Source organism: Erigeron canadensis, chromosome 1, assembly GCF_010389155.1.
Source record: "Erigeron canadensis isolate Cc75 chromosome 1, C_canadensis_v1, whole genome shotgun sequence".
NCBI lineage: Eukaryota > Viridiplantae > Streptophyta > Magnoliopsida > Asterales > Asteraceae > Erigeron > Erigeron canadensis.
This window is the reverse complement of record NC_057761.1, coordinates 60,300,083-60,323,605: the sequence shown is the minus strand read 5'-3', so window position 1 is coordinate 60,323,605 and position 23,523 is coordinate 60,300,083. Positions and strand designations below refer to the sequence as shown.

Below are 23,523 nucleotides of genomic sequence, written 5' to 3'. Positions count from 1 at the left end.
TTGAATATACATTGTGCAATAAGATCACTACCCATTTTCAATTGACAAAATACCAGGAAAGCCCTTCACTTATGCTTATTAATAGATGGTAGAGAAGGATAATATAGTATTTTTCTAACTAACTATTTTCTAACATTTACTAAAAGTGGAAATTATAAAGGAGTACTAGATACCTAAAATACCCTTAATTAAATAATTACTAAATCTATCATTCAATTCTTGAAAAAACTACACTACCATTTTTATATCAATTATCTTTATATCAATAACCACAGCGTCACTATCATCTGTCGTCGTCAATACCACACCGCTACCACCCGTCCCGCCGTATCACACGTGCTTCGTCTGGTTTATATAAATGTGCACTTTACACCACTATAATAATAATATATTATGTTGTTTTATTGTGACACAAATTAAATTAGAATTTCCAACATTTTTGACCAAAATAAATTTTTGTATGTTTTTTCTTCTTTGTCATTGGAGGGTGAATAATAAAGTACGAGTAGTAACTAGAGGGGAGGGGTAATTGACCGTTAGTTGGCGGCAACGGTGTCCGCCCTGCCTTTTGCCTCTGTGTGGATAACAAAGTTCCAGAACTGTCTTTTTTTTTATTTATTTTAATTAACGTTAAGAGTAAAAATAATCAAAATATAATAAAATCTGTGTGTGTTTGATATCTTATTCATCCATTAAATAAAAAAAAATGGCTGGCGCTTTCAATGTTGGATTGAACTTAGTTAATGGTAGTAGCAATAGCCGTTTCCCCTCTTTTCGTAACCCTAATTTCATCGCACCTTTTCCGGTGCCGGGAACATCACCCCTTGTTCTTTTTCTTCTGTTGAATAATAATAATAATAAGAAGAAGAGATTAGGTGATTGCTGTTGCGCCGCCGGTAGTAGTAGTAAACCAAGTAGTTCTGATGATAAGGATTTGCTGTTGTTGATGGGCGGTGGCATCGAACAAGAAGAACGGCCCACATTTGATATAAATCGTGCCGTAATTCTGGCCGGTTTTGCATTTGAAGCCTATACTACTCCCACTGTAAAAACTCATTCTTTTTCTATTTTATTTATGTATAGATGTATATGACTTACTGTATAATAATGTGTTGTAACTTTTAACTAACTAGTGGTACTTTAATAAATTGCTGTTAAAAATAATTAGGAAAGTATTGGAAAGAGTGAAGTGGATGCTGCTGGTTGTCAGACCACAATTCTTTCACAGTATATAATTTAATACTCCTTGTTTCTTGATAAACGCTCATCATCCGTTCTTCTTGTTGTTGTTGTATACACTTACTTATCTGCAAGCGTGTTTTTGACTGTCAGGTCATTTCTCCGTGAGATTTATGATGGACAGCTGTTTGTTAAGCTTAAAAAGGGTTATGCTTTCCCTGCCATGGATCCTTGGGTAATTTCCCTTTTTCAAATCATTCACTATCTTAATCGTGTTATGGGTTACCAAAATACAACAATGATGAAACTAGCATTTATCAATTGTGATCCCTGCTTTGCTTTCAGGGAACGAGTGATCCTTATGTCGTGCTGCAATTGGATTGTCAGATCGTGAAAAGCAACGTTAAATGGGGGTATAACTTAACTTTGTTTATAAGTTTCTGCTCTTAACGTGTTTAATACTAACTACCAACATAACTTAATCACTCAATTTATTCTTTTTTCCCTTCTAAATGCTTCAAGGTATATTTCACTTCTTCTGTCAGGACAAAAGAACCTACTTGGAATGAGGAACTCACCTTGTACATCAAACATCCACCAACCCATACTCTTCAGGTTCTTACAATTACTACTACTACTACTACTACTACTACTACTAACACTACTACTCTAAGTAGAATCTAGGTGTCCATGTTAACTCTCCATCCTTGCTTACCTATTTCACGCAATCACGCCTCTCTTTTTTGCTGGCCAAATGTGAGAACTAGATTCTGACTGGCCTTGTTGTGATGAATTTTTGTCTCTTAAATTCATTATAATATATCTATATGCAGTAGACATCAAACTAAGTAAACCCATATTCTGTCTGTATTGTTTTGGGCCTCTATTTTCCTGCATATGGATTGAACTTTGTTGCTTTTAACTTTCAGCCTTGTTAAAACCATATGTTTCAGTTTGTATAACATTATCATGTATCATTTTTTCAATCCTGATACGTAGTTGATGTTTTATCCTATGCTTTACTTTAGATTGCTGCTTGGGATGCAAATCTTGTGACCCCCCATAAACGTATGGGTAATTCCAGTGTCAGTTTGGACTCCTTTTGTGATGGTAAGTTTTTTCTTTATGTCATCATACCTTTTTTTTTTTTTTTGATGCTTTCAATCACCAGTATCTTGAAACTATCATTATAGGTAAATTACATGAGGTGCTAATTGAATTGGAGGGGATGGGAGGTGGTGGAAAAGTGCAGCTAGAGGTGTGTTTTTATAAATAGTGAGCATTGCATTTCTGCTCCAATGTTTTGTCATGGAAGGAACCTGAATCAATAACCCTTTACTTATTTCCTATCAATGTCTAAAATTGGTTTCATACATTTACTTATTTCCTATCAATGTCTAAAATTGGTTTCATACATCTGGTTCAGGTTGAGTACAAGAGCTTTGAGACAATTGAGGAAGAAAAAAATTGGTGGAGAATACCCTTTGTAGCAGAATTTCTTCGAAACAATGGTTTTGAATCTACTTTGAGAAAAGTTATTGGATCCGAACCTGTACAAGCCCGTCAGTTTGTCGAGTATGCCTTTGGGCAGTTAAAGTTGATAAATGATGCATATATACAGAAAGGTGACTCTTCAAATGGTGACAAATATGATAAAGAAGATTTCAGAATCTCCGAAGATACTAACTCTCAATGGGACATGGTACAGACAGACATAGATCAAGAAGATTCTCTAGAATCTCAAAGCGACAAAAAAGATGCAAGCTCCCAATCTGACAAAGTTTTTTGGAAGAATTTTGGTGATACCATTAGTCAGAATATTGTTAAGAAACTTGGTCTCCCTGCTCCTGAAAATATTAAGTGGGAAGGATTTGATATATTAAGCACGATAGGACGTCAATCACAAACCATTGCAGAAGCAGGTTATATAGAATCTGGGCTTGCAACTCCATACGGTCAGGATGATGAGACGACTGATACTCCAACAACTACAAGCACCATTCAATCGACACTTCCTGATATTAAGAAAGTCACACAAGATTTGTTGAGACAAACAGATTCTATTTTGGGTGCTTTAATGGTTTTAAATGCTACAGTTACAGAGTTGGCCAAAGATGGTGGTCTTTTAGTAAAGACTGATACCAAAGAAGATGTTAACAAAGAGAATGTTTCTGAAAGTTTTAGTAGCAAAAAAGTATTGGATGAAAAAGAAGCCGAGGAGATGAGAGCCCTGTTTTCAACAGCTGAGAGTGCAATGGAGGCTTGGGCAATGTTAGCCACTTCACTGGGCCATCCAAGTTTTATCAAATCAGAGTTTGAGAAGATATGTTTCTTGGATAACCCAGTCACCGATACACAGGTCAACCTAATCCCTATTTGCTGGTAAGACTTTGATTTGTGAAGAAATGACTTACAGAGAACTGTAGGTGGCAATCTGGCGTGATTCAGCTCGGAAACGATTAGTTGTTGCCTTCAGGGGAACAGAACAAGTAGGTCCATTTCAGTCGATTTGCAAATTTGTTTTAAATGCTTTATTTTTGTTGAAATTATGATTTGATGGCTGATTCAGGTTAGATGGAAGGACTTGAGAACTGATCTAATGATGGTTCCAGCTGGGTAATTGTACAATTCCCTTTGAAATTGTCTTGTATGATTGTATTTTGCTTAAACATTCTTTTTGACTTTTGTAGGCTAAACCCAGAAAGAATAGGTGGTGATTTTAAAGAAGAGGTTCAGGTATTGCCTTGTGATTTGGTATTTTTCATATGATGCACCTACACCTTTGCGTATCTTAATGCTATGTTCTCTTCAGGTTCACTCAGGATTTTTAAGTGCATATGACTCGGTCAGAACGAGGATCTTCTCTCTCATCAAAGCAGCTACTCGGTATCAGTAAGTTTATGATTATTGAATATTGATAATCTGTGTTATATGTAAGGTGACACGTGGTGCTTGATATTTATGAATTCTTCAACCTAATTCTATGTCAGAGATGAAGATGCTGTTGAGTTATCCAAATGGCACGTTTATGTCACTGGCCATAGTTTAGGTGGTGCGCTGGCAACCTTGCTTGCTCTTGAACTATCCTCGAGTCAATTGGCAACGTGAGTTTTCCTTTGGGAGGTTTCTTGTTATGTTACTACATACGAACTGTTGTGTAGTTTTGTACTTTTGATATTACCTTATGATGTGTGATGGAGTTCTGATAGATAATGATCTAAACTTTCGTATTGCATCCTAATAGGCGTGGGATCATCTCTGTAACTATGTATAACTTTGGCTCTCCAAGAGTTGGAAACAAAAAATTTGCTGAAGTGTATAACGAGGTACTATATGTTTTTTTTAATATTATTCTAGGTATGTGTCTAACTCGGTGAGATGTGACGTATTCTTTTTGATCATTTTGTTATTGCTGTGCAGAAAGTTAAAGACAGCTGGAGAGTTGTAAACCACAGAGATATTATTCCATCTGTGCCTCGTTTGATGGGTTATTGCCATGTCGCCCAGCCTATATATTTAGCAGCTGGAGATTTAGAAAATGCATTGGTGGGTAATCGAATATGAAAATCAGTTTCTTTGTTCCTCCTGCTTAAAAGAAAACAAACAAAAGCTGTTCATCATGTGAACGAGTTTCTTTGCTGACATCGTATTTAGATGTCAAGTTATTATTAAAAACCCAAAGTAATATAGAATAGAATAGAACAGAGAGCATAAGTATCTTGTATGATTCGCTTAAGCTTAAACTGGTTGAATAAAGTTGGGTGCCCCTCATTTCTATAATTTATGTTGCAGGATAACTTAGAGGTCTTGGGAGATGGTTATGAAGGTGATGTTATTGGAGAATCCACCCCTGATGCCCTTGTCACTGAATTTGTAAGTTCACATTCATATTATCCGTTCTATCAAAAAATGATAGATACTGTTTTATGCAAACTTGTTTTTAGCTACCACAATTGTCTGTATATCTCTATTCAATATGTATAACTCATCATATTGTCTATTTTTCTGTGTATCTATTTTGTACAGATGAAAGGTGAGAGGGAACTGATTGAGAAAATCTTAAACACGGAAATAAATATTTTCCGCTCAATCAGAGATGGGACTGCCCTTATGCAGCATATGGAGGACTTCTACTACGTATCTTTACTGGAGGTATTGGCTGTGTTTGATTTATAACCTAGAGTTATACTCATCGTTATATGGACAGTACTTTTGACTATTTTAAGAGAAAAAGTCACTTTTCATATTCATATGGTGTATGTACTTAAAATTTCTGATAGAAAATTGGTAAATGGTCATCCTATTAATCATCATCATTAGAAGTATATGCAGTTGGATATTAGTACAAAGACATCGTAACTATGGATTATGAATCCTCACTTAGCCTTTCTTTATCTTTGCAGCATGTCAGATCAAACTACCGAACTGTTAGGAAAACGAAACCTGTCGATGGAGGTAGCTCAGCAGTTCAAGAAGTGTAATAAACATATAGATATCTGAACTTTACTCCGAAGTTCACTCTTTAAATTGGTAAATATGATATAATATTCATTAATAGTCATCACAGTACATGAGGAATCCTTGTAAATAATATAGGTCATGACTTCAACTTATTGGCAGCTTTCATTCAAGAAACTGAGATATATGTGTTATATATAAGCTTGTTAGCTTGTGGTTACATGTAGATATATAATCATTTTTCTCAATCAAATTCCTTATATCAATTACCACAAGCACATGAAGCACAAATGTATCAAGCCATGAGTTTGATCTAGTGTTGCAAGTTTCTTGAGAAACCTGTAGAGATATTCTTTGGCTTCTTCTTGTGGCTCATGATACGCAAACTCTGCCTCAGTATGTCCACCTCACGCTCCCTCCTGGATTGTTCTTGCTCTATTGAAGCGATATGAGCCTGTAAAAGTTCAATTGTCTCTTCCTTGGCTTTCACCTCTCTTCTTAGCTCGTCAATCAGGTACTCTCCATCTTCTCTCCAAGATCCTGTCTCCCCTGCATCTCATATTTAATCACTTAGTCTTTTTACATATTCTATAGATTTATTACACTACTAAAATGATTTAGGAAGGTTTATGCATTTGAAGTAGACTATGTTTGAGCCATTTCATTTGTCTCATTCTAGCTACATTCATTTATTTGACACAACATGACCCATGTGGACCCATTTATAGGTAAATGGATCAAAATTATCACTTGACCTGATGCTGTACGTGGGTTGGCAGCATCTGAAAAAGGTTGAATCATTTTGTTTCATGATTTATGTTTGATATGTTACCTTGAGGAGTTCTGTTAATGAGATTATCAAGCTCAATCTTGATTGCCAGATACAATCTTTTCCACTTCTCGACAGCCTCGTCTCGTTGTGCTCTATCTTCCCTCATCTGCTCCAACTCATGCAATGCCACTTTCTCACTCTTTTTCTCTATTGTCATTGCCTCTCGTCTGTTTCTTTGCTCCCTATCTTCCAGAACCTTCCTTAACCTCCTGACTTCCTTTTGCAGCCACTTCCGCTCTCGTTTCCATTCAGATTCTTTAAGTGCATGGACCATAACTTCTTGGTCGTGCACTTCACTCTCGGTTTCTCGAAGGCACATCATTTCATTGAGCTTTTGTTGGAGCAGCTTTGTTTTTTCTTTCAAGATTCTTACCTCATGACCATTGGCATGGCACTTGGTTTGTGAACCACCCATGTGAAAAACTCTTATGTTTTTTCTTAGCTGACGGGACAATCTTATTTATACTTATAAATAGAACTATTAACAAAGATTTTGCTTCAACAGAGATAAAGTAAGAATAATTATACACCAAAAAGCTGTGTGTGTGTGATAAATGCCGAATGATGGAACATGACATAAATTGTGTGCAGAGGCTCCTTGAAGATTGAGGAGCGGCTTAGCACTCAAACTCAAGTCATGTTATGCTCGTGAGTCGTGATATGAAAATCTTCTTACAAGCGCGGCTGAAAGTAAAATTTATTGGAAACTACATATACAAAATCAATATTGAAAAGCAACTTAAAAAATGCTAGCATTTACTCGCACAATACGGCGGTGATGGTGGTAGCAGCGGTGTGGTGTTGGCGGTGGTTGGTAGTGGTGGCGGCGTGACATGTGGTGGCGGTGTGGTTATGATTGTAGAAATAATTAAGGTAAAATGGGTAGATCAGTTATCTTAGGAGAGTTATCTTAGGAGAGTGTGTATGTTATAAATTACTTCATTAAGGGTATTATTAGTATAAGTATTTTAAGTGGAGATGCTTAGATTAATAAATAAAGATAGAGAATTTATTAATTCATTAAGGGTAGAATGGTTATTTCACATGGGGACATTTTTATGAGAGAGAGTGTTATAAAGTGTTAGGAGAGAGTATAATAATTCTTATAAAGTAGGAGAGATATCTGCCAATATAGTAAAACCAGATTTTGAATTTATCTCATTGATACATCAAATAGTATCTAACTGACAGTTTAATGCAATGTTAATTAGTTGAAACAAGATTGGGGGAAGTGATTTATAAAGAAGTGATTGGGGGAAGTGATTTATTAACAAAAAAATATTAAAAATACAAAACAATATAATATTCCTCTAAAAAAGGTGTGTATATATATATATATTTGTACATTAGGTTTGCGTATTAATGTTTAAAGTTACCATTGTCACTTAAATCAAGAAACCTAATTGTTATTAAAGAGTATGAAAACAATCTTAATTGTTATGTAATTATCATAGGACAAGTGATTGAAAATAAACCTATGCGTGTTATGGGTTCGCATCATGATCACATACATATACTTGAATGTCAAATACATTATCAAAAGTATGTTTATATATTAATTCTTAATTATCTTTCATAATAATATCACATTATGAGCACAACTGGTTTCAAAAATTATAATAGAAAAATTATTATAACATGTGTCTTGTGGAATGAATACGACAAACAATTCCATCAATATATCTCAGCTAATAATGACAGTGACGAACATATGATTATTGTACTACAACTTGCAAAGTATAACACTTAAAACCTTATATCTTCAAAATTATAAACTTTTATGACTTAAATATATGTAGCTCTAATATTGATAATATTGTAAACCCCATGTTCAGTGTTGAACACGGGTCTAAAATCTAGTATTCCTCTAAAGTTATTATTAACTATATAGGTAAAGTTGCTGAATTTGACCTTTAGATTAAAATTAAGGGTCAAAATTCAAATATCAACTTTGAATTTTAACTTTTGATTTTAATCCAAAGGTTAAGATTTTCCCAACTTCACCTATGAAGTAATAATCACTTTAGAGGATCTTAATCCTTAAAATATTTGTTTTTTTAGTCATAAAATTCATTGAGTCCAATGATTTATTTAAACAACAAAAAAATATTAAAATATTTGTATATGATGGATTTCCCATGTAAACAACCCCATAATTTGTATATATATATATATTAGAACGACATTCTATCCTACTCCTAAATTACACGTATGCCTGAAAATTAGGACTCTCGAAAAACCTTTATTAATTCACCCCCACAAATGTGAGAAGTGGACTCAAACCCAGGTGGATCCTCCCGAGGTCAAAAACCTTACCAATGGGTCACCAACCTCATTGGCTATATATATATATAATGGGTAACTGGAAAAAGTCACAAACATAAAACTTTGACACATATATATAAAAGAAAAGTTTTATCAAGATTAGATATTAGCCACATAAGACCTAATATATGATAGATTAGTTAACTTCTTTGCTCATATCTAACTTGATTTATCTATTTTATTAATGGTTTCATTTATTATTATTTTCACATCTAACTTGATTTATTTATTTTATCACTTATTACTATGACACCTGAAAGGAGTTACTAATAATTTGAAAATTTAAATGGGAAGGAGGAAGGGCAAAGTCGGAAAAAGAAAAAAACGAAGGCGTTAGACCGGTTTCGTTGTGGGATTGTTTGTGTCTCTGTTATGTAATCGTTGAGAAATGAAACTAGGCTGACCCTTCCATGCACGCCGGACCGGAGATTCTAACCGGAAAATTAATTGGTATCAGGGAACCTTGCCGGAGGATCAAATTAGCCGGGTTTTTATTTATTTCTGTATTTTCGTAGTCAAAAAATTGATCGGACATAGATATAATGTGCGCAGTGTAATTTTTACCCCAAATGATATTAGGATATATATAAATGTCATTTAACAATCATATATGTATATTTTGAAACACGTACATTAGATTAGATTAAATTGTTAACAGAAAATATATATAAATTGGGGATGGTTTTGTGTTGCCGGATGTATGGATTTAAATCAGCTGGACATTTGTTAGGGCTCCTCTGCGTTCTACCCCCAATCTGATGGTACGCTTTTCCATTTTATTATTCTACGAGTACTTGAGTATATATATTAATATTAATATTAATTTGTGTGCTGTTGTTGTGTCTGTTTATTTAATTTATAACGTAGCAGTGTATGTTGTCATTACATTACATACATATATACATAATAATAACATGGGGATACACATATATACAAACTGCAGGATGGTCCATCCAAACTAGTAGTTGGATCTCAAGTCTGGGTAGAAGATCATGACGTTGCCTGGATAGATGCCGAGGTTTTAGAAATCAATGCTGAACAACTTAAACTCAAAACTTCTTCAGGAAAAGAAGTAAGCCTACCTGCCTCCTAGCTATTCTATCTTATAACAACGTACTAATACCCGTACGGTGTACGGATTGTTTTCTTAGATATAAACCGTAAAAAAAGAATTCTTTCGTATCCATACGTATAATTACATTATCTTAATATTTACGTTGGATATTTTGCAAGAGTTCTTATTTTTATATAATAAATAAATAATTTATTTAATAAAAATAATTAGAAACATAGTTTGATAACTCTAAAACTCAAAACATATTTTAGTTATTAAATAGAAAAATAGACATGCTGATGAAGGATTACGCCATGTGTCATTCAAAAAATCCCTCAATCCTGTTTTATTACATTGGTAGATTACACTTACCTATTAGTATTAGTATTATTAGTATATATATATTGGAAAACAATTATCAAAAACTTTCCTTTCCTGACATATATATATATATATCCTCTTAATAATTACCAGATACAAGTTAATGCATCCGATGTGCATCATAAAGATCCTGAGTTCCCTGCATCTGGAGTCGATGATATGACAAAGTTGTCTTATCTTCATGAACCAGGGGTTCTTCAAAATTTAAAATGCCGATACGATATCAATGAAATTTATGTCAGTATACTATATATAAACACGCTCCTCAATCATCTTGTTATATCTGTTGTGCATAACATGCATGATTATTTTTTTAAGGCTTTCCTTTTTGCAGACTTACACAGGAAATATTTTAATAGCCGTGAACCCTTTCAAAAGATTGCCTCATTTGTATGCTAATGATATCATGGTTAAATACAAAGGGGCAGCTTTCGGAGAACTGAGTCCACATCCTTATGCGATTTCACATGCTGCGTACAGGCATTCCATTATTATTGATCTTTTTTTTTCTTCAATAGAATCATTAGTTGTTTGTATCTATTGGTAATTAAGCAACGGTTTGTTTGAAACAGGCAGATGGTTAGTGAGGAAATCAGTCAATCAATACTTGTTAGTGGAGAAAGTGGAGCTGGCAAAACGGAAAGTACAAAGAATCTTATGCAGTATCTTGCATTTATGGGTGGTCGTCCTTCCACTGAGGGACGGCGTAGTGTGGAGCAGCAAGTTCTAGAAGTACGCTAAATTCACTTAACTAGATATGTTATTTTCTTAAAGAAATATACAAAGTTGCTTGTATGATTTATTTCTCACACATTCTTTTATTTTGGCAGTCTAATCCAGTTTTAGAGGCATTCGGTAATGCAAAGACTGTCAGAAACAATAATTCAAGGTACCAAATGTTTCAATTGAATAAGCACCGATGCTTTTTCTTTTCAGTCTATCAACATTTTTTTTAACTGAATGTGGCATTATGATAGTCGTTTTGGTAAGTTCGTTGAGATTCAATTTAATGAGCGAGGGATGATCTCTGGAGCTGCTATAAGGACTTATCTGCTAGAAAGGTCAAGAGTCTGTCAAGTTTCTGATCCAGAAAGAAATTATCACTGCTTTTACATGATATGCGCCGCACCACCCGAGGTAATCTGGTATCTACAATCTGCAATCTGAATGCATAATTATTAGGTTTTCCACTTTGTTGACCTTAAAACAAGTAATTATTCATAACATCTCAGGAGTCTGAAAAGTACAAAGTTGGAAACCCTAGGAAGTTTCATTACCTTAATCAATCAAACTTTTTTGAACTGAAAGGAGTCGACGAGTCTCAGGAGTATCTTGCCACAAAGAAGGCTATGGGTGTTGTTGGGATCAACTCTGATGAGCAGGTAATGTTATATAGGTCATATTTCTCAAGATTGACTTTTAAAATCTTATCGAAAGTATTTACCTCCTATAGGACGCTATATTTCGTGTTGTCGCTGCAATTCTCCACTTAGGTAACATCGAGTTCTCTAAGGGCAGTGAACCAGATTCTTCTCAACCAAAGGATGATCAATCTCGGTTTCATTTAGAAACTGCAGCTGAGCTATTCATGTAATTATTTATGGTATCAAAGTTCGTTCATGATGTTATGTTGATGTTTCGGTTGGTTAATTCAACTGTGGTGTCCACACCATGTTTAGGTGTGATAAGATAGCTCTGGAAGATTCTTTTTGCACGCGTGCGATTGTAACTCGTGGTGAAAGCATCAAAAAGTGCCTTGATCCAACTGCTGCAGCTATCAGTAGAGATGCATTTGCCAAAATAGTTTATTCTAAGTTATTTGACTGGTAGGTCTGAATGGAAGCTTGTTATTCAGTTTTGTGTTTTTGTTTTACTGTTCAATGGCTTTATTGAATGACCCAGGCTTGTCACAAGGATAAATGATTCTATTGGTCAAGACCCCGACTCAAAGTTCTTCATCGGGGTTCTGGATATATATGGATTTGAAAGTTTCAAGACAAACAGGTGCTTAACTGGTACGCTTTTGGTTTCATCGTACATTACTGCATGAAACCCCTAAATGCTATTTTTATTCTAGTTTAACATTAGTTTCTATTGTGCAGTTTTGAGCAGTTTTGCATTAATCTAACTAATGAGAAGCTGCAACAACATTTTAATCAGGTTAGTGAAATTGTGTTCTGAGGCTGTTAGTTTTCAAATATCAGCCTGTATGCCTAATCTGATTGTTGTAAATAATGTTCTCTTTATCAGCATGTTTTCAAGATGGAACAAGAAGAATATACTAAGGAGGAAATAGATTGGAGTTACATTCAGTTTGAGGATAATCAAGATATATTAGATCTTATTGAAAAGGTCTGTGCTTTGTAACTAGATAGTGCTCCTGATGTTTTGGTATTTCTACAGTTATATTGCCTAAAAACTATCAACATGTTTTTTGATCCAATTGAGATTTTTGTTACTTCAGAAACCTGGGGGGATCCTTGCTCTTCTCGATGAGGCTTGGTACGTATGTGTTTTTGTTAGATACCTTAAAGAAAATGATCATAAACTTTTGCAGTTTAATTTCTAAAAGATGAAGTTGCCAATTTCGTGCAGCATGTTTCCAAGATCTACCCATGAAACTTTTGCAGAAAAGCTTTACCAGACGTTCAAAGATCATAAACGTTTCAGTAAACCAAAGCTGGCGAAAACAGACTTCACTGTTTGTCACTATGCGGGTGATGTATGCCCTGTCCTTAGTTTCAATGTAGTTGCATGTGATGTTTTCAAATTTACTTATCCACATAGACCTTCAAATACCTCCACTTCCTATAAATGGAGTTATAATTACAGGTGACATATCAAAGTGAGTATTTCTTGGATAAGAACAAGGACTATGTTGTTGCAGAGCATGAAGCTCTCTTAAAAGCTTCGAAGTGCTCATTTGTATCATCCTTATTCCCAACCACGGTAGAGGACGCTAATAGTAATAAATCATCCAAGTCATTTTCATCAATAGGTTCTAAATTCAAGGTTTAGTTCGCTGTCTCCGTTTTCCAAATTTGGTTGGTCTAGTTCATGCTATCTACCAGTTGTAGTTGATCTGGTTTTCTTGTGTGTCACCTTCACAGCAACAACTACAACAATTGCTTGAGACACTCAGTCATACAGAACCACATTATGTTCGTTGTGTCAAACCCAATAATCTTTTGAAGCCTGATATATTTGAGAATCAAAATATACTGCAACAACTTCGGTGTGGGGTAAGTTGAGAAATTTGGGATTTTCGTGATAAAGATTTCAACATATACTGAGAGTGGGTATCCATATTATTCCAGGGAGTCATGGAGGCAATCCGAATTAGTTGTGCGGGGTTTCCTACTCGTAAACCTTACCATGAATTCGTGGAGCGCTTCAAAATCCTTGCACCTGATGCTGTAAAAAAATGGTACTTATATCAATTGTAAAGTACTTCATTAATTTCTTTGCCTCTTGCTGTATTTATATATATATATATATATCCCCTCTTAAAATTGTTATGAGAATCAAATTTCCTTCCCTGTTTTGGAATCTATCCTGATTTTCTTTCTCTCATATTCACTTGTAGTGATGATGATATCAAGTGTACAGTGTTGCTATTAGAGAAGGCTAAGCTTAAAGGGTATCAGGTACTTTACTCTTCACTATAATATTGTCTGCTAAGGATTTCATGGTATGGATGTCTAAACAGTTGATATGTCTCTAATTGAAACGACTGCAGATAGGTAAAACAAAGTTGTTTCTGAGAGCTGGTCAGATGGCTGAGCTAGATGCTTACAGAGCTGAGGTGTTAGGAAGATCTGCAACAAAAATTCAAGCAAAATATCTCTCACATGCTGCTAACAAAAAGTTTATCTTGTTACAGAAATCAGCAATTCCAATACAAACTGTTGTTAGAGGTGTTTACTATTATCACATGTCGACTATATGTAAATAGTTATGATGATCAATTGTTGAATGAGTGAAAATACTAATATTATATCATTTCAGGGCAAGTGGCACATAATCGTTATATGCATCGAAGGAAAGAAGTGGCGTGTGTGAAAATCCAGAAAACAACTCGTATGTTTCTGACTATGAAAGCCTATAGGGCGTTACGTTGTTCGGTTGTCAGACTCCAAGCTAGTATCCGTGGGATGGCTGCATCAAACATGAGCGCAGCTCAGGTATAACTTCACGCTGAATAAGGCATCAATGGTGTCTCTGCTCATTAATCGTAATATCTATAGAAATGGATAGAGTACTTCAAGTACATTATAACATGACAATGGGAATATGTGGCTGTAGATACCTAAGCTAGAACCCCTCGCATCTTAATATTCTAATCCATTAAAAACATGGGGGCTCAATCTTTTACTCATTATACAAAATATATAAGAATTATACAAAATATATAAGAATAGTAATATGTGAGGGGTTCTATACCTAACAACCAGATATTCACTTTATCTCTCTCTCTCTCTCTATATATATATATATATAGTATGGTAACACTCCGGTGAGAACAGTTTTAAAATAAGAACGGTGAGAACACTTAAAAACATCATTTTGATGCATTAAAAGTCCATAAAACTAACATAGTGCATAACTAATTATCATTATTTAAGTGTTTAACAATACATTGATCCGTCAAAATTGAAAAAATCACGTTTTTTGTTGGATGCATCATTTTGATGAATATGCATCCAAGATGGATGCACAAAACAAAAAACATGATTTTCACGATTTTGACAGACTAATGTGTTGTTAAATAATGATAATTAGTTATATACTATGTTAGTTTTATGGACTTTTAATGCATCAAAGTGTAGTTTTTAAGTATTCTCACCGTGTTCTTATTTTAAGATTGTTCTTATTTGATTGTCCCCTATATATATATATATATATATCTTGGTGGAGGTTATGGTAGAAGTGATAAAGTACTTCAAGTTCATAATAAGACAATGGAATATATATATATATATGTATGTATATACATATTGGTGGAGGTTATGGTAGGAAGTGTCTTAACGTGCGAAGTGTTTTAAATACCCATTTCTGGCGTCTCTTTCTTCCCCACCACTAACGCCAGCCTTCTTCCCCGGCCCCCACCACAGTCGCTGGAAACTGTGATTTGAAGCGGGTTGCGCCCTTAAGACATGAATAAGGGGTGGGGGAGGTGATAAGTCATAGGGGGTGACTACAGTACCCGCGCAATGCGGCGGCGATGAGGGCAATGGATGGTGATGATGGTGGCAGCGACAAATGGTGTAGGTTATTGATGTAAAGATGTTTTGATTTAAAATGGGGCAGTAGAGATATTTTATATATAAGGACTGATGGTGTACTTTAATATTAAGGGTTGATGGTGATATAATTCTTTAGGGGTATTTTGGTCAATTTGTTGTCCCATTTTTCTTAACTTTAAACATGGGGGCTATAATAATATTTATATAGTAGTATAGATAGGTCATAGGGGTGATCGGTGATGGGGTAATCTAAATACATGTGGCGGCCCTCAGCCGCCATAGCTCCGCTATGGATGGAAGACTGAGGCAACTGAGATGCCTGTGCCTATACTCCAAAAAAATTAACCAAATTTCCCTGAGCCAATTTTTCAAATTTTTGTATTATGAACCACTCACAAACTCAATGCATGTAAGATTTGGTCCCCCATTCTTACATGACGACAAGGAAAGCAGCATAATCGCTCAATTTGTTTGTAGGGGGAAATAATGGAGTGATAACTAAAGAAGTTTTTAATGATGACTATCGGTTGGATTTATAAAGACACATGTTTTTAATGATGCAGGCTGCAAATGCAACATCTATACTAGAACAACAAATTGAAGAACTCAAACAGGCGATGGTATATTTTTCTACAACTGAAGTATATCATTCTGATTAATTAGACGCTCCTTTTATTTGTAGGGAATCATCATTAATTGTTAGTCTATTATCTAATTATGCAGTTTATCTTAATTATTTTGTTATTAGATAGTATTAGTTTCTTATTTTGAGTTAAATAATATTTTTTTAATCGTAGTCAATAAATACGGTTCACCTGTTTAGTTTTCAACAAATGACGTTTGTCTGTTGATTGAATGAAAGAGAATCGAGAATATTTGTTCTAAATCATTCATGTTTGGTATGAAGGTTTGAATTTGTAATTGTATTAGCTGAATAATAAAATACAATCTACATGATATTTATAGATACATAACCCTAATCTTAGTAAACCCTACGGGCCTATTATACAATGTGGGCTTAGCCAATATGTATTCTAGCACTCCCCTCGAGATGGAGCGTATATATCATAAGCTCCATGCTTGTTACATATATATTCAACCCGTGGATCTCTAAGAGACTTTGTAAACACATCTGCTAGCTGATCATTAGAACTAACAAACTCTGTTACAATGATACCATCAAGTAGCTTTTCTCTAACAAAATGACAATCAATTTCAATGTGCTTTGTCCTCTCATGGAAGATTGGATTAGAGGCAATGTGTGGTGCAGCTTCATTGTCGCAAATGAGTTTCATTGGGGAAACCTTACAAAACTTTAGTTCTTCCAGAAGTTGTTTGATCCATACGAGCTCACATGTTGCATTTGACATTGATCTATACTCTGCCTCTGCACTTGATCTTGCAACCACATTTTGTTTCTTGCTTATCCAAAACACTAGATTGCCTCCAAATAAGACACAAAACCCCGAGGTTGACCTTCGGCTGAAAGGACACCCATCATAATCTGCATCCGAATAACATTGAACTTCCTGGTGCCCTTTATTCTCATATAATATAATAAGCCTTTTCCAGGTGCTCCTTTGTTGTACTTTAGAATACGTAATGTTGCTTCCCAATGAGAGTCATAAGGAGAATTCAAAAACTGACTAACTACACTCGCAACAAATGAGATATCTGGTCGAGTCACCGTGAGATAGTTGAGTCTACCAACCAGTCGTCGATATTTTCCTTGATTTGTTAGCGGCTCCCTTGTCCAGGTAGAAGCTTAACGTTAGGATCCATTGGAGTGTCAACTGGCTTGCAATCTAAGAGGCTAGTTCCTCAAGTAACCTCAAGTATATCAAGAGCATGCTTGCATTGAGAGAGTGAAATTCCATTGGTAGATTGTGCAACTTCAATGCCTAAAAAATATCTGAGCTTCCCCATATCTTTGGTCTGAAAATGTTTGAGAAGATGATTCTTTAGTAGTTAGATGCCAATGTGATCATCTCCAATGATTACCATATCATCAACATAAATGACTAAGTAGATACAACCTGTCTTTGGATGTTTATAGAAGACTAAACGATCTGCCTCACTTCGTATCATTCCGAATGCTTTGACTACAGTACTGAATGGGCCAAACCAAGCGCGAGGGGATTGCTTACGAGCCTGGTGCGTGGTAGAGGACTCTGGAACTTTCAGGTAATCTGTTAGAGCGTATTCGGAGGTTTGAACTTGGACGAGATTTTGTAACAGTGAGAGCACGAGGAGTGTGTTGTGTTGACATATGTTGAAATCGACGTTGAGTTCTGAAGACTAAGGTTCCAAATGAAATCTCTCATGTAATGATACCGTTATTGGAGAGTGTTGTTGTTCCTCTGGAATCTCTGGAGCCGGTATTTCAAATCAGTAGGAGATGGTTGAGATTGAGGATGAGTCATTGGTGATCTTTTCCATGACTGAATCAACTGTGTCTGACTGTATTGGAGCGGTTACAGGTTCAATGGGCCTTTCAGGTGACTGATGAAAAGGGCTGCCGCGATTAGGTAGACTTGTGATGCTTGGATTGAAGTTGGTTGGATTGAAGTTTGTTTTGTCCTTCAGAGCTGGACCTGTGAAGACTTCTGTTCCTATATGTTCTTATTGAAATCTTAGCTTGTTCATGGAGAACGGAAGACTTGAGAAGTTTCTGTTGTTGAAGTTTTCGTTTGTTCTTGGAACTGGAGGCTTGGAGGATTTCTACTATCTGAAGATTACTGTTTGACTGGGATATTGTTTGCTTGAATGCCAGGATTAAATTCATCCCAAGGCCTTCAAGTAGGAGATTGTTGGGTTTGTGAAGGCCTTATAGGCCTCCTGGTTCTTTTTATTGATTAGGATGCCCAAATTGGTTTCCTTGTTCAACAAGCCATAAACCCTAGTTGTCCTTCTATATATACCCTTCATATGTAATTGTAATTTAAATGGTTTAGAGCATCAATAAAACAACCTAGTTTGCAGTCGGTGGATTAGGCCCCCCACTGGGGCCGAACCACGTTAAATCTCGTGCGTCGTTTATCTTATTTCTTGAATTATCTTCTTGTTTTAATTGCTTCCGCTGTGCTAAGGCTAAGGCCTGTTCCAAACATTAATAAAACAAAATTCGAAAACCAGCTTACATGCGCCCTTTCTGATGCAGACTCGGCTGGTTGCCCTGACCACCGTCGATCCACATGGGATATGCCATATACATTGGATTAAATCTCCATCTCCTGGTCTGCCTGGAAGCAAAATACTGTCTCTAGGTTGTCAACAGAGTCTGAATATAAAGCCTTGGCAGATACGGTTGCCGAACTTACATGGTTACAAGCTCTCCTACATGAACATCAAGTTCCATTGAAGAACATTCCCAAATTGTGGTGTGTTAGTTTAGGTGCAATATTCCCATTGACATAAGATCCAAGCTAAAGGTCGCTCCCCGGCCTTAGCTTGCGGAGGGATATTAGACATATATTAGTTTCTATATATCTGGTTACCATATATTAGTTTCCAAATATTAGTTTAGGTTACTCTATAAGACATATATTAGTTTCTATATATCTAGTTACCATATATTAGTTTAGGTTACTCTATAGATATAGCCTCTTATAATCCTTCTTAATTACAATACAATAATATAGCTGCTTATGTAGCTGATTTGGTATGGTATGGAGTATACCATCTTGCATAGAAACCCAAAAACGGGTTTTTCACATGGATGCCCATGATAGTCAAACAACAGAAAACTTGACCCACTTGGAATTCGATGATTACTTTCCAACAAAGAATCCTCGCATATAACTAAGAATTTTTTGGTTTAATGAGGGAGTTACCTTTATTAGTTTTCTTACTAGATTAGTCTAAATTGTCAAATAAATAAGGTTAAGCTGTTTAAGTATCACCACATGTTCTGTTTTGCTTGAATAATAAAGAGTCGATAATTGCTGTTGTCAACCCCAAACAATATTACCTCATTCATTTGATAATATGTTCGGTGTCCAACTCAAACTTTTGAGGTTACTTTTATAAAGTTTTCTAAACTGTAGCCGTAGTGCTACTTCATTAACATCACATTTGAATCTTTGATTTCCCTTTCTGTTTCTTATATTTCCACTATTCAAACTTTTGTAGGCTGAGATGGAGGAAGCTAAGAATCTAGAAATTTCAAAGTTACGTGCTTTTCTGAGAGAAATTACAGAGTATCGTGTAAAGGAAGAGGGGGCCGCAGACATAGAAACTGGGAAACTCCCTCAACCTGAAGACATTCCTATTACAGGCAATGAGGCAATTGACAAGCTTACTTCTGAAAATGTGAAACTTAAGGTACTAAATGTGAACTTTTGAAGGTCATAACTGGCTTGGTAATGATTTATTGCATCTTTGTATTATTCTGAATACTTGCAGTATGCGGTTAGTTCACTACAATGGAAATATGATGAGTCCCACAAGCAGGCGACAGATGCAGAGTCAATGGTAATTGAATTGAAGACCTCCATGCAAAGGTTACACCAATGTTAGATTGACTCTTTTTTCATGTTTCACCATGATAAGATTTTCAATTTATTCACAATCCATGGCTAAAGTGGTATCTTTGTTCCTTAATTATGTTGTTCCTTCAGCCTTAAAGAAAAACTTTCTGACATTGAAACTGAGGAGCAGATTCTGCGCCAACAAGTGATGATGCATCCATCAAGTGCAGCTTCTAAGGTGAACATGCAACAGATGATATCATATATTCACATTGGAAAATATATCTTTCTATTTTTAATTACAACGGATTTCAGGATCAACAGAATGGCCAACAAGGAAGTCCACAGAGTTTAAAGAGATTCAATAGCAGCTTGAGACGTTCTGTCATTGAAAAGCAGAATGTATTGTTCTTCAACATGATCTCATTTGTTTATTGTTTCATCAATTCTCCTTTTATGCCAACATGTTTTCTCTTTTTCTATGTTATGTATTGTTCTTCAACAGAATTTTTCTAAAAATGATTTACACTTTGTTACTATTTATAGTATGTTATATATTATGTATGTGATACAGGAAAATGTTGAAGCTCTTTTGGCGGCTGTTAGACAAGAGCTTGGTTTTAGTCACGGAAAACCAGTGGCTACATATATTATATACAAAAGTCTTATGCACTGGAAAACTTTTGAAGCTGAAAAAACGAATGTATTTGATCGTCTTATTCTGATGATCGGTTCCGCCATAGAGGTCGGATGTTAATGCGCGTCAGATTAACATGTTTATGCATGCTTTAAAGTGATATGTATACAAATAACTACGTGTATTTGCAATTCGAGATTATGATTAAATTAACATGCATCTTTCTGTATACCATGTTATCCAGAAAGAACATGACAATAAACACATGGCGTATTGGCTATCTACCACATCTACATTGCTATATTTACTGTATAAGAGTTTAAGCCCAGCTGGAAACAAAGCATCACATTCACCATCATTTTTTGGAAGGATGACTCAAGTAATACTTTCTTTTTTCATTACTCGCTAATTTTTATATACCACTTCATCTGTTTTTAAATAGCTAGGATGTTTGCGATTAAATTGTGAAAATCATTTCCAATACAAATGCTCTTTTTTAGGGATTTAATAAATCGTCGTTCAGCGACTTAGTGCGCCACGTGGAGGCGAAGTACCCAGCTTTGCTTTTTAAGCAACAATTAACTGCTTATGTTGAAAAAATCTATGCAATTATTCGTGATAACGTGAAGACAGAATTGTCATCAATCATCTCTTATTGTCTTCAGGTATGATGTGTTTGTGCAGCATAAAGTTTGTCAATAAATTAAATATTGTTTATTCTGCACAATTTCTGGCTGACAGCACAAACCTGTAAACCGGGTTGGAGAGAGAACTCTTAATCTAAATGAGATATTCCACTCATTAGCTTTCTTATGAAGTCTAGTCCTAATAACAGGCAAAACAAGGCACTAATTTATATTCTCCCAACGGTTCAGGCAGCCAAAACCTCAAAACATAACCCGCCTCCAAATACTCACTGGGGAATTGTCATTGAATGCTTAAATGGAATGCTCACTATATTGAAGGAAAATCATGTATGTATGATTGTTATATTCTTATATGTGAAATGTCCCGTTATTATCATGCCTCTTGTTTTAGTGATTTAGGCATCATTGTTTCAGGTGCCACCAGTTCTGGTTCAAAGGATCTTTACTGAAGCTTTCTCTTGCATCAATGTTCTCATTTTCAACAGGTACCTTCTCTCTTCTTGCCTTTCTATTGGATGGACCGTATGGCATTTCAAATTACTGTATGATCTCCTTTTATGTGACATGCAGCCTTCTTAAATACCAAGAGTATTGCACATTACAAACTGGTAAATATGTGAAAGCGGGATTAGTTGAGTTAGAACAGTGGTGTAGTCGGGCTACAAAAGAGGTAGTAATCTGATATATGTTGATGTCGATCACAGTAAGCGGGTCTAACTATTCAATTGAAATCAGTATGCAGGCTCATCAGCAAATGAACTTCAACACACAAGGGAAGCAGTTGGGTTTCTGGTATATGCTTTTGATCCTAGAAAAGCAAGTGTAAATGCAACCTTATGAAATTTGACTGATACTGGTACTAAAATTGTAGCTCTAATTTCTACAGGTTACAAAGGAGAAGTCTACGATTGGGTACGATCAACTGACAACCAAGCTATGCCCTGTAAGTCTCTGCATGTGTTTGTTTATCTTTTTTATTATATAACAATTAATTATAACAAATTGAAAAAAATCTTAAAAAAGCTAATCAATATTACAAAATAATAATAACAATAATTGTGATGTAGATGAATGAATGATACCTTTTGTTATAGGTATTAGGTGTTCAACAGCATTATAGACTATGCACACTCTACAAGGATGATGAAACTGGAACTGTAACCCCAGAAGTAAGAATTCATTCATATTCTTCAACTTAATTCTTTCCACCAATGATCTTCCCTCACCCTCAAAGTTTCATACAGGTTATTTCCAAGTTGAAAGTTACAGCTGATAATGAAAGAAACTCTTTTTTACTGGATGTGAATTGTCGGTATGTACATGACATAGCATAAATTAAGTTTACAAGTTTTGATGATAAAACACCGCAAGTGATCGTTGTTCATTGTATTTGCAGGGAATCTTTCTCAATAGATGAAATAATTAACCAGTGTTTCAATGAAAAAGATTTTCCAAACGTAAAACCTAGCGGTGAACTCCTTGAAAACCCAGCTTTCCATTTTTTACGGGAGTAGACCGTGGCTGGTGGTGGTTATTTTGGCACATCAAGATCATCAGCCACTACCACTCAATTTTACGAGTAGATTTAATTAGGTAGGTTGCTCATTGTTTTAGCGATATCCCCTGCCCTTGGTATAAAAAGCATTATATATGTTAGGTTAATTAGATGTGTAGATTATATATATATATATGTGTGTGTGTGAGAGAGATAGGCAAAATTAATATGGGGACAGGGCAGGGATGCAGCATTCATTCATTCATTAACTCTTCAATTTAGGGTTTCTATCTGATTATTAATTAAATGATCGATCAATGACTATATTATACTAGTACTACTATTTTCAACCATTTATTACAGTATAGAGATAGAGATGTTTAATATATACGAGTATATTATTATATGTTTACGGTCGAACAATATATATATATATATATATATATATAAAAGTACAATCAAATAACGGTGAGAACACTTAAAAAATATCATTTTGATACATTAAAAGTCCATAAAACTAACATAGTGTTTAACTAATTATCATTATTTAAGTGTATAACAACACATTGGCCTGTTAAAATCAAGAAATTCATGTTTTTTGTTTTGTGCATCCATCTTGGATGCATATTCTTCAAAATGATGCATCCATCAAAAAACGTGATTTTTTCGATTTTGATGGATCAATGTGTTGTTAAACACTTAAATAATGATAATTAGTTATGCACTATGTTAGTTATATGGACTTTTAATGCATCAAAATGATATTTTTTAAGTATTCTCACCGTTCTTATTTTAAGACT

At 35.1% G+C, this 23,523-nt stretch overlaps 3 protein-coding genes across 4 annotated transcripts; 2 read left to right on the top strand and 1 right to left on the bottom strand.

Moving 5' to 3' along the window:
* Positions 1 to 515: 515 nt before the first annotated feature.
* LOC122585619 lies at positions 516 to 5,831 on the top strand. Its single transcript, XM_043757744.1, has 18 exons — positions 516 to 1,045; positions 1,169 to 1,227; positions 1,333 to 1,414; positions 1,525 to 1,592; positions 1,725 to 1,794; positions 2,208 to 2,289; positions 2,373 to 2,437; positions 2,606 to 3,538; positions 3,606 to 3,668; positions 3,749 to 3,795; positions 3,870 to 3,915; positions 3,992 to 4,071; positions 4,170 to 4,283; positions 4,424 to 4,505; positions 4,600 to 4,725; positions 4,972 to 5,052; positions 5,206 to 5,331; positions 5,583 to 5,831. Exons 1-18 carry the CDS (start codon positions 707 to 709, stop codon positions 5,658 to 5,660), a joined length of 2,541 nt encoding a protein of 846 aa, XP_043613679.1. The 5' UTR covers positions 516 to 706; the 3' UTR covers positions 5,661 to 5,831.
* LOC122585620 (golgin subfamily A member 6-like protein 22) lies at positions 5,801 to 6,985 on the bottom strand. The gene is made up of 2 exons (XM_043757745.1): positions 6,470 to 6,985; positions 5,801 to 6,186 (listed from the first exon to the last, which is right to left on the bottom strand). Exons 1-2 carry the CDS (start codon positions 6,882 to 6,884, stop codon positions 5,951 to 5,953), a joined length of 651 nt encoding a protein of 216 aa, XP_043613680.1. The 5' UTR covers positions 6,885 to 6,985; the 3' UTR covers positions 5,801 to 5,950.
* A 2,490-nt stretch (positions 6,986 to 9,475) lies between these two features.
* LOC122598240 (myosin-8-like) lies at positions 9,476 to 23,037 on the top strand. Of its 2 annotated transcripts, XM_043770853.1 has the most exons (37): positions 9,476 to 9,555; positions 9,738 to 9,866; positions 10,323 to 10,466; positions 10,564 to 10,709; positions 10,802 to 10,961; positions 11,060 to 11,118; positions 11,207 to 11,366; positions 11,462 to 11,611; positions 11,683 to 11,819; positions 11,909 to 12,055; positions 12,132 to 12,233; positions 12,332 to 12,389; positions 12,480 to 12,581; positions 12,694 to 12,731; positions 12,825 to 12,951; positions 13,062 to 13,241; positions 13,340 to 13,471; positions 13,547 to 13,656; positions 13,816 to 13,876; positions 13,969 to 14,146; positions 14,238 to 14,413; positions 16,039 to 16,095; positions 19,607 to 19,798; positions 19,880 to 19,977; positions 20,095 to 20,182; positions 20,260 to 20,346; positions 20,519 to 20,689; positions 20,826 to 20,960; positions 21,082 to 21,246; positions 21,457 to 21,555; positions 21,643 to 21,713; positions 21,799 to 21,898; positions 21,964 to 22,020; positions 22,115 to 22,171; positions 22,323 to 22,397; positions 22,473 to 22,540; positions 22,625 to 23,037. In XM_043770853.1, exons 1-37 carry the CDS (start codon positions 9,553 to 9,555, stop codon positions 22,740 to 22,742), a joined length of 4,137 nt encoding a protein of 1,378 aa, XP_043626788.1. In that variant the 5' UTR covers positions 9,476 to 9,552; the 3' UTR covers positions 22,743 to 23,037. The 2 variants fall into 2 exon arrangements, with proteins under 2 accessions (XP_043626788.1, XP_043626782.1); XM_043770847.1 differs by lacking the exons at positions 9,476 to 9,555; positions 9,738 to 9,866; positions 10,323 to 10,466; positions 10,564 to 10,709 and having other exon boundaries at positions 10,834 to 10,961; positions 20,269 to 20,346.
* Positions 23,038 to 23,523: the final 486 nt, after the last annotated feature.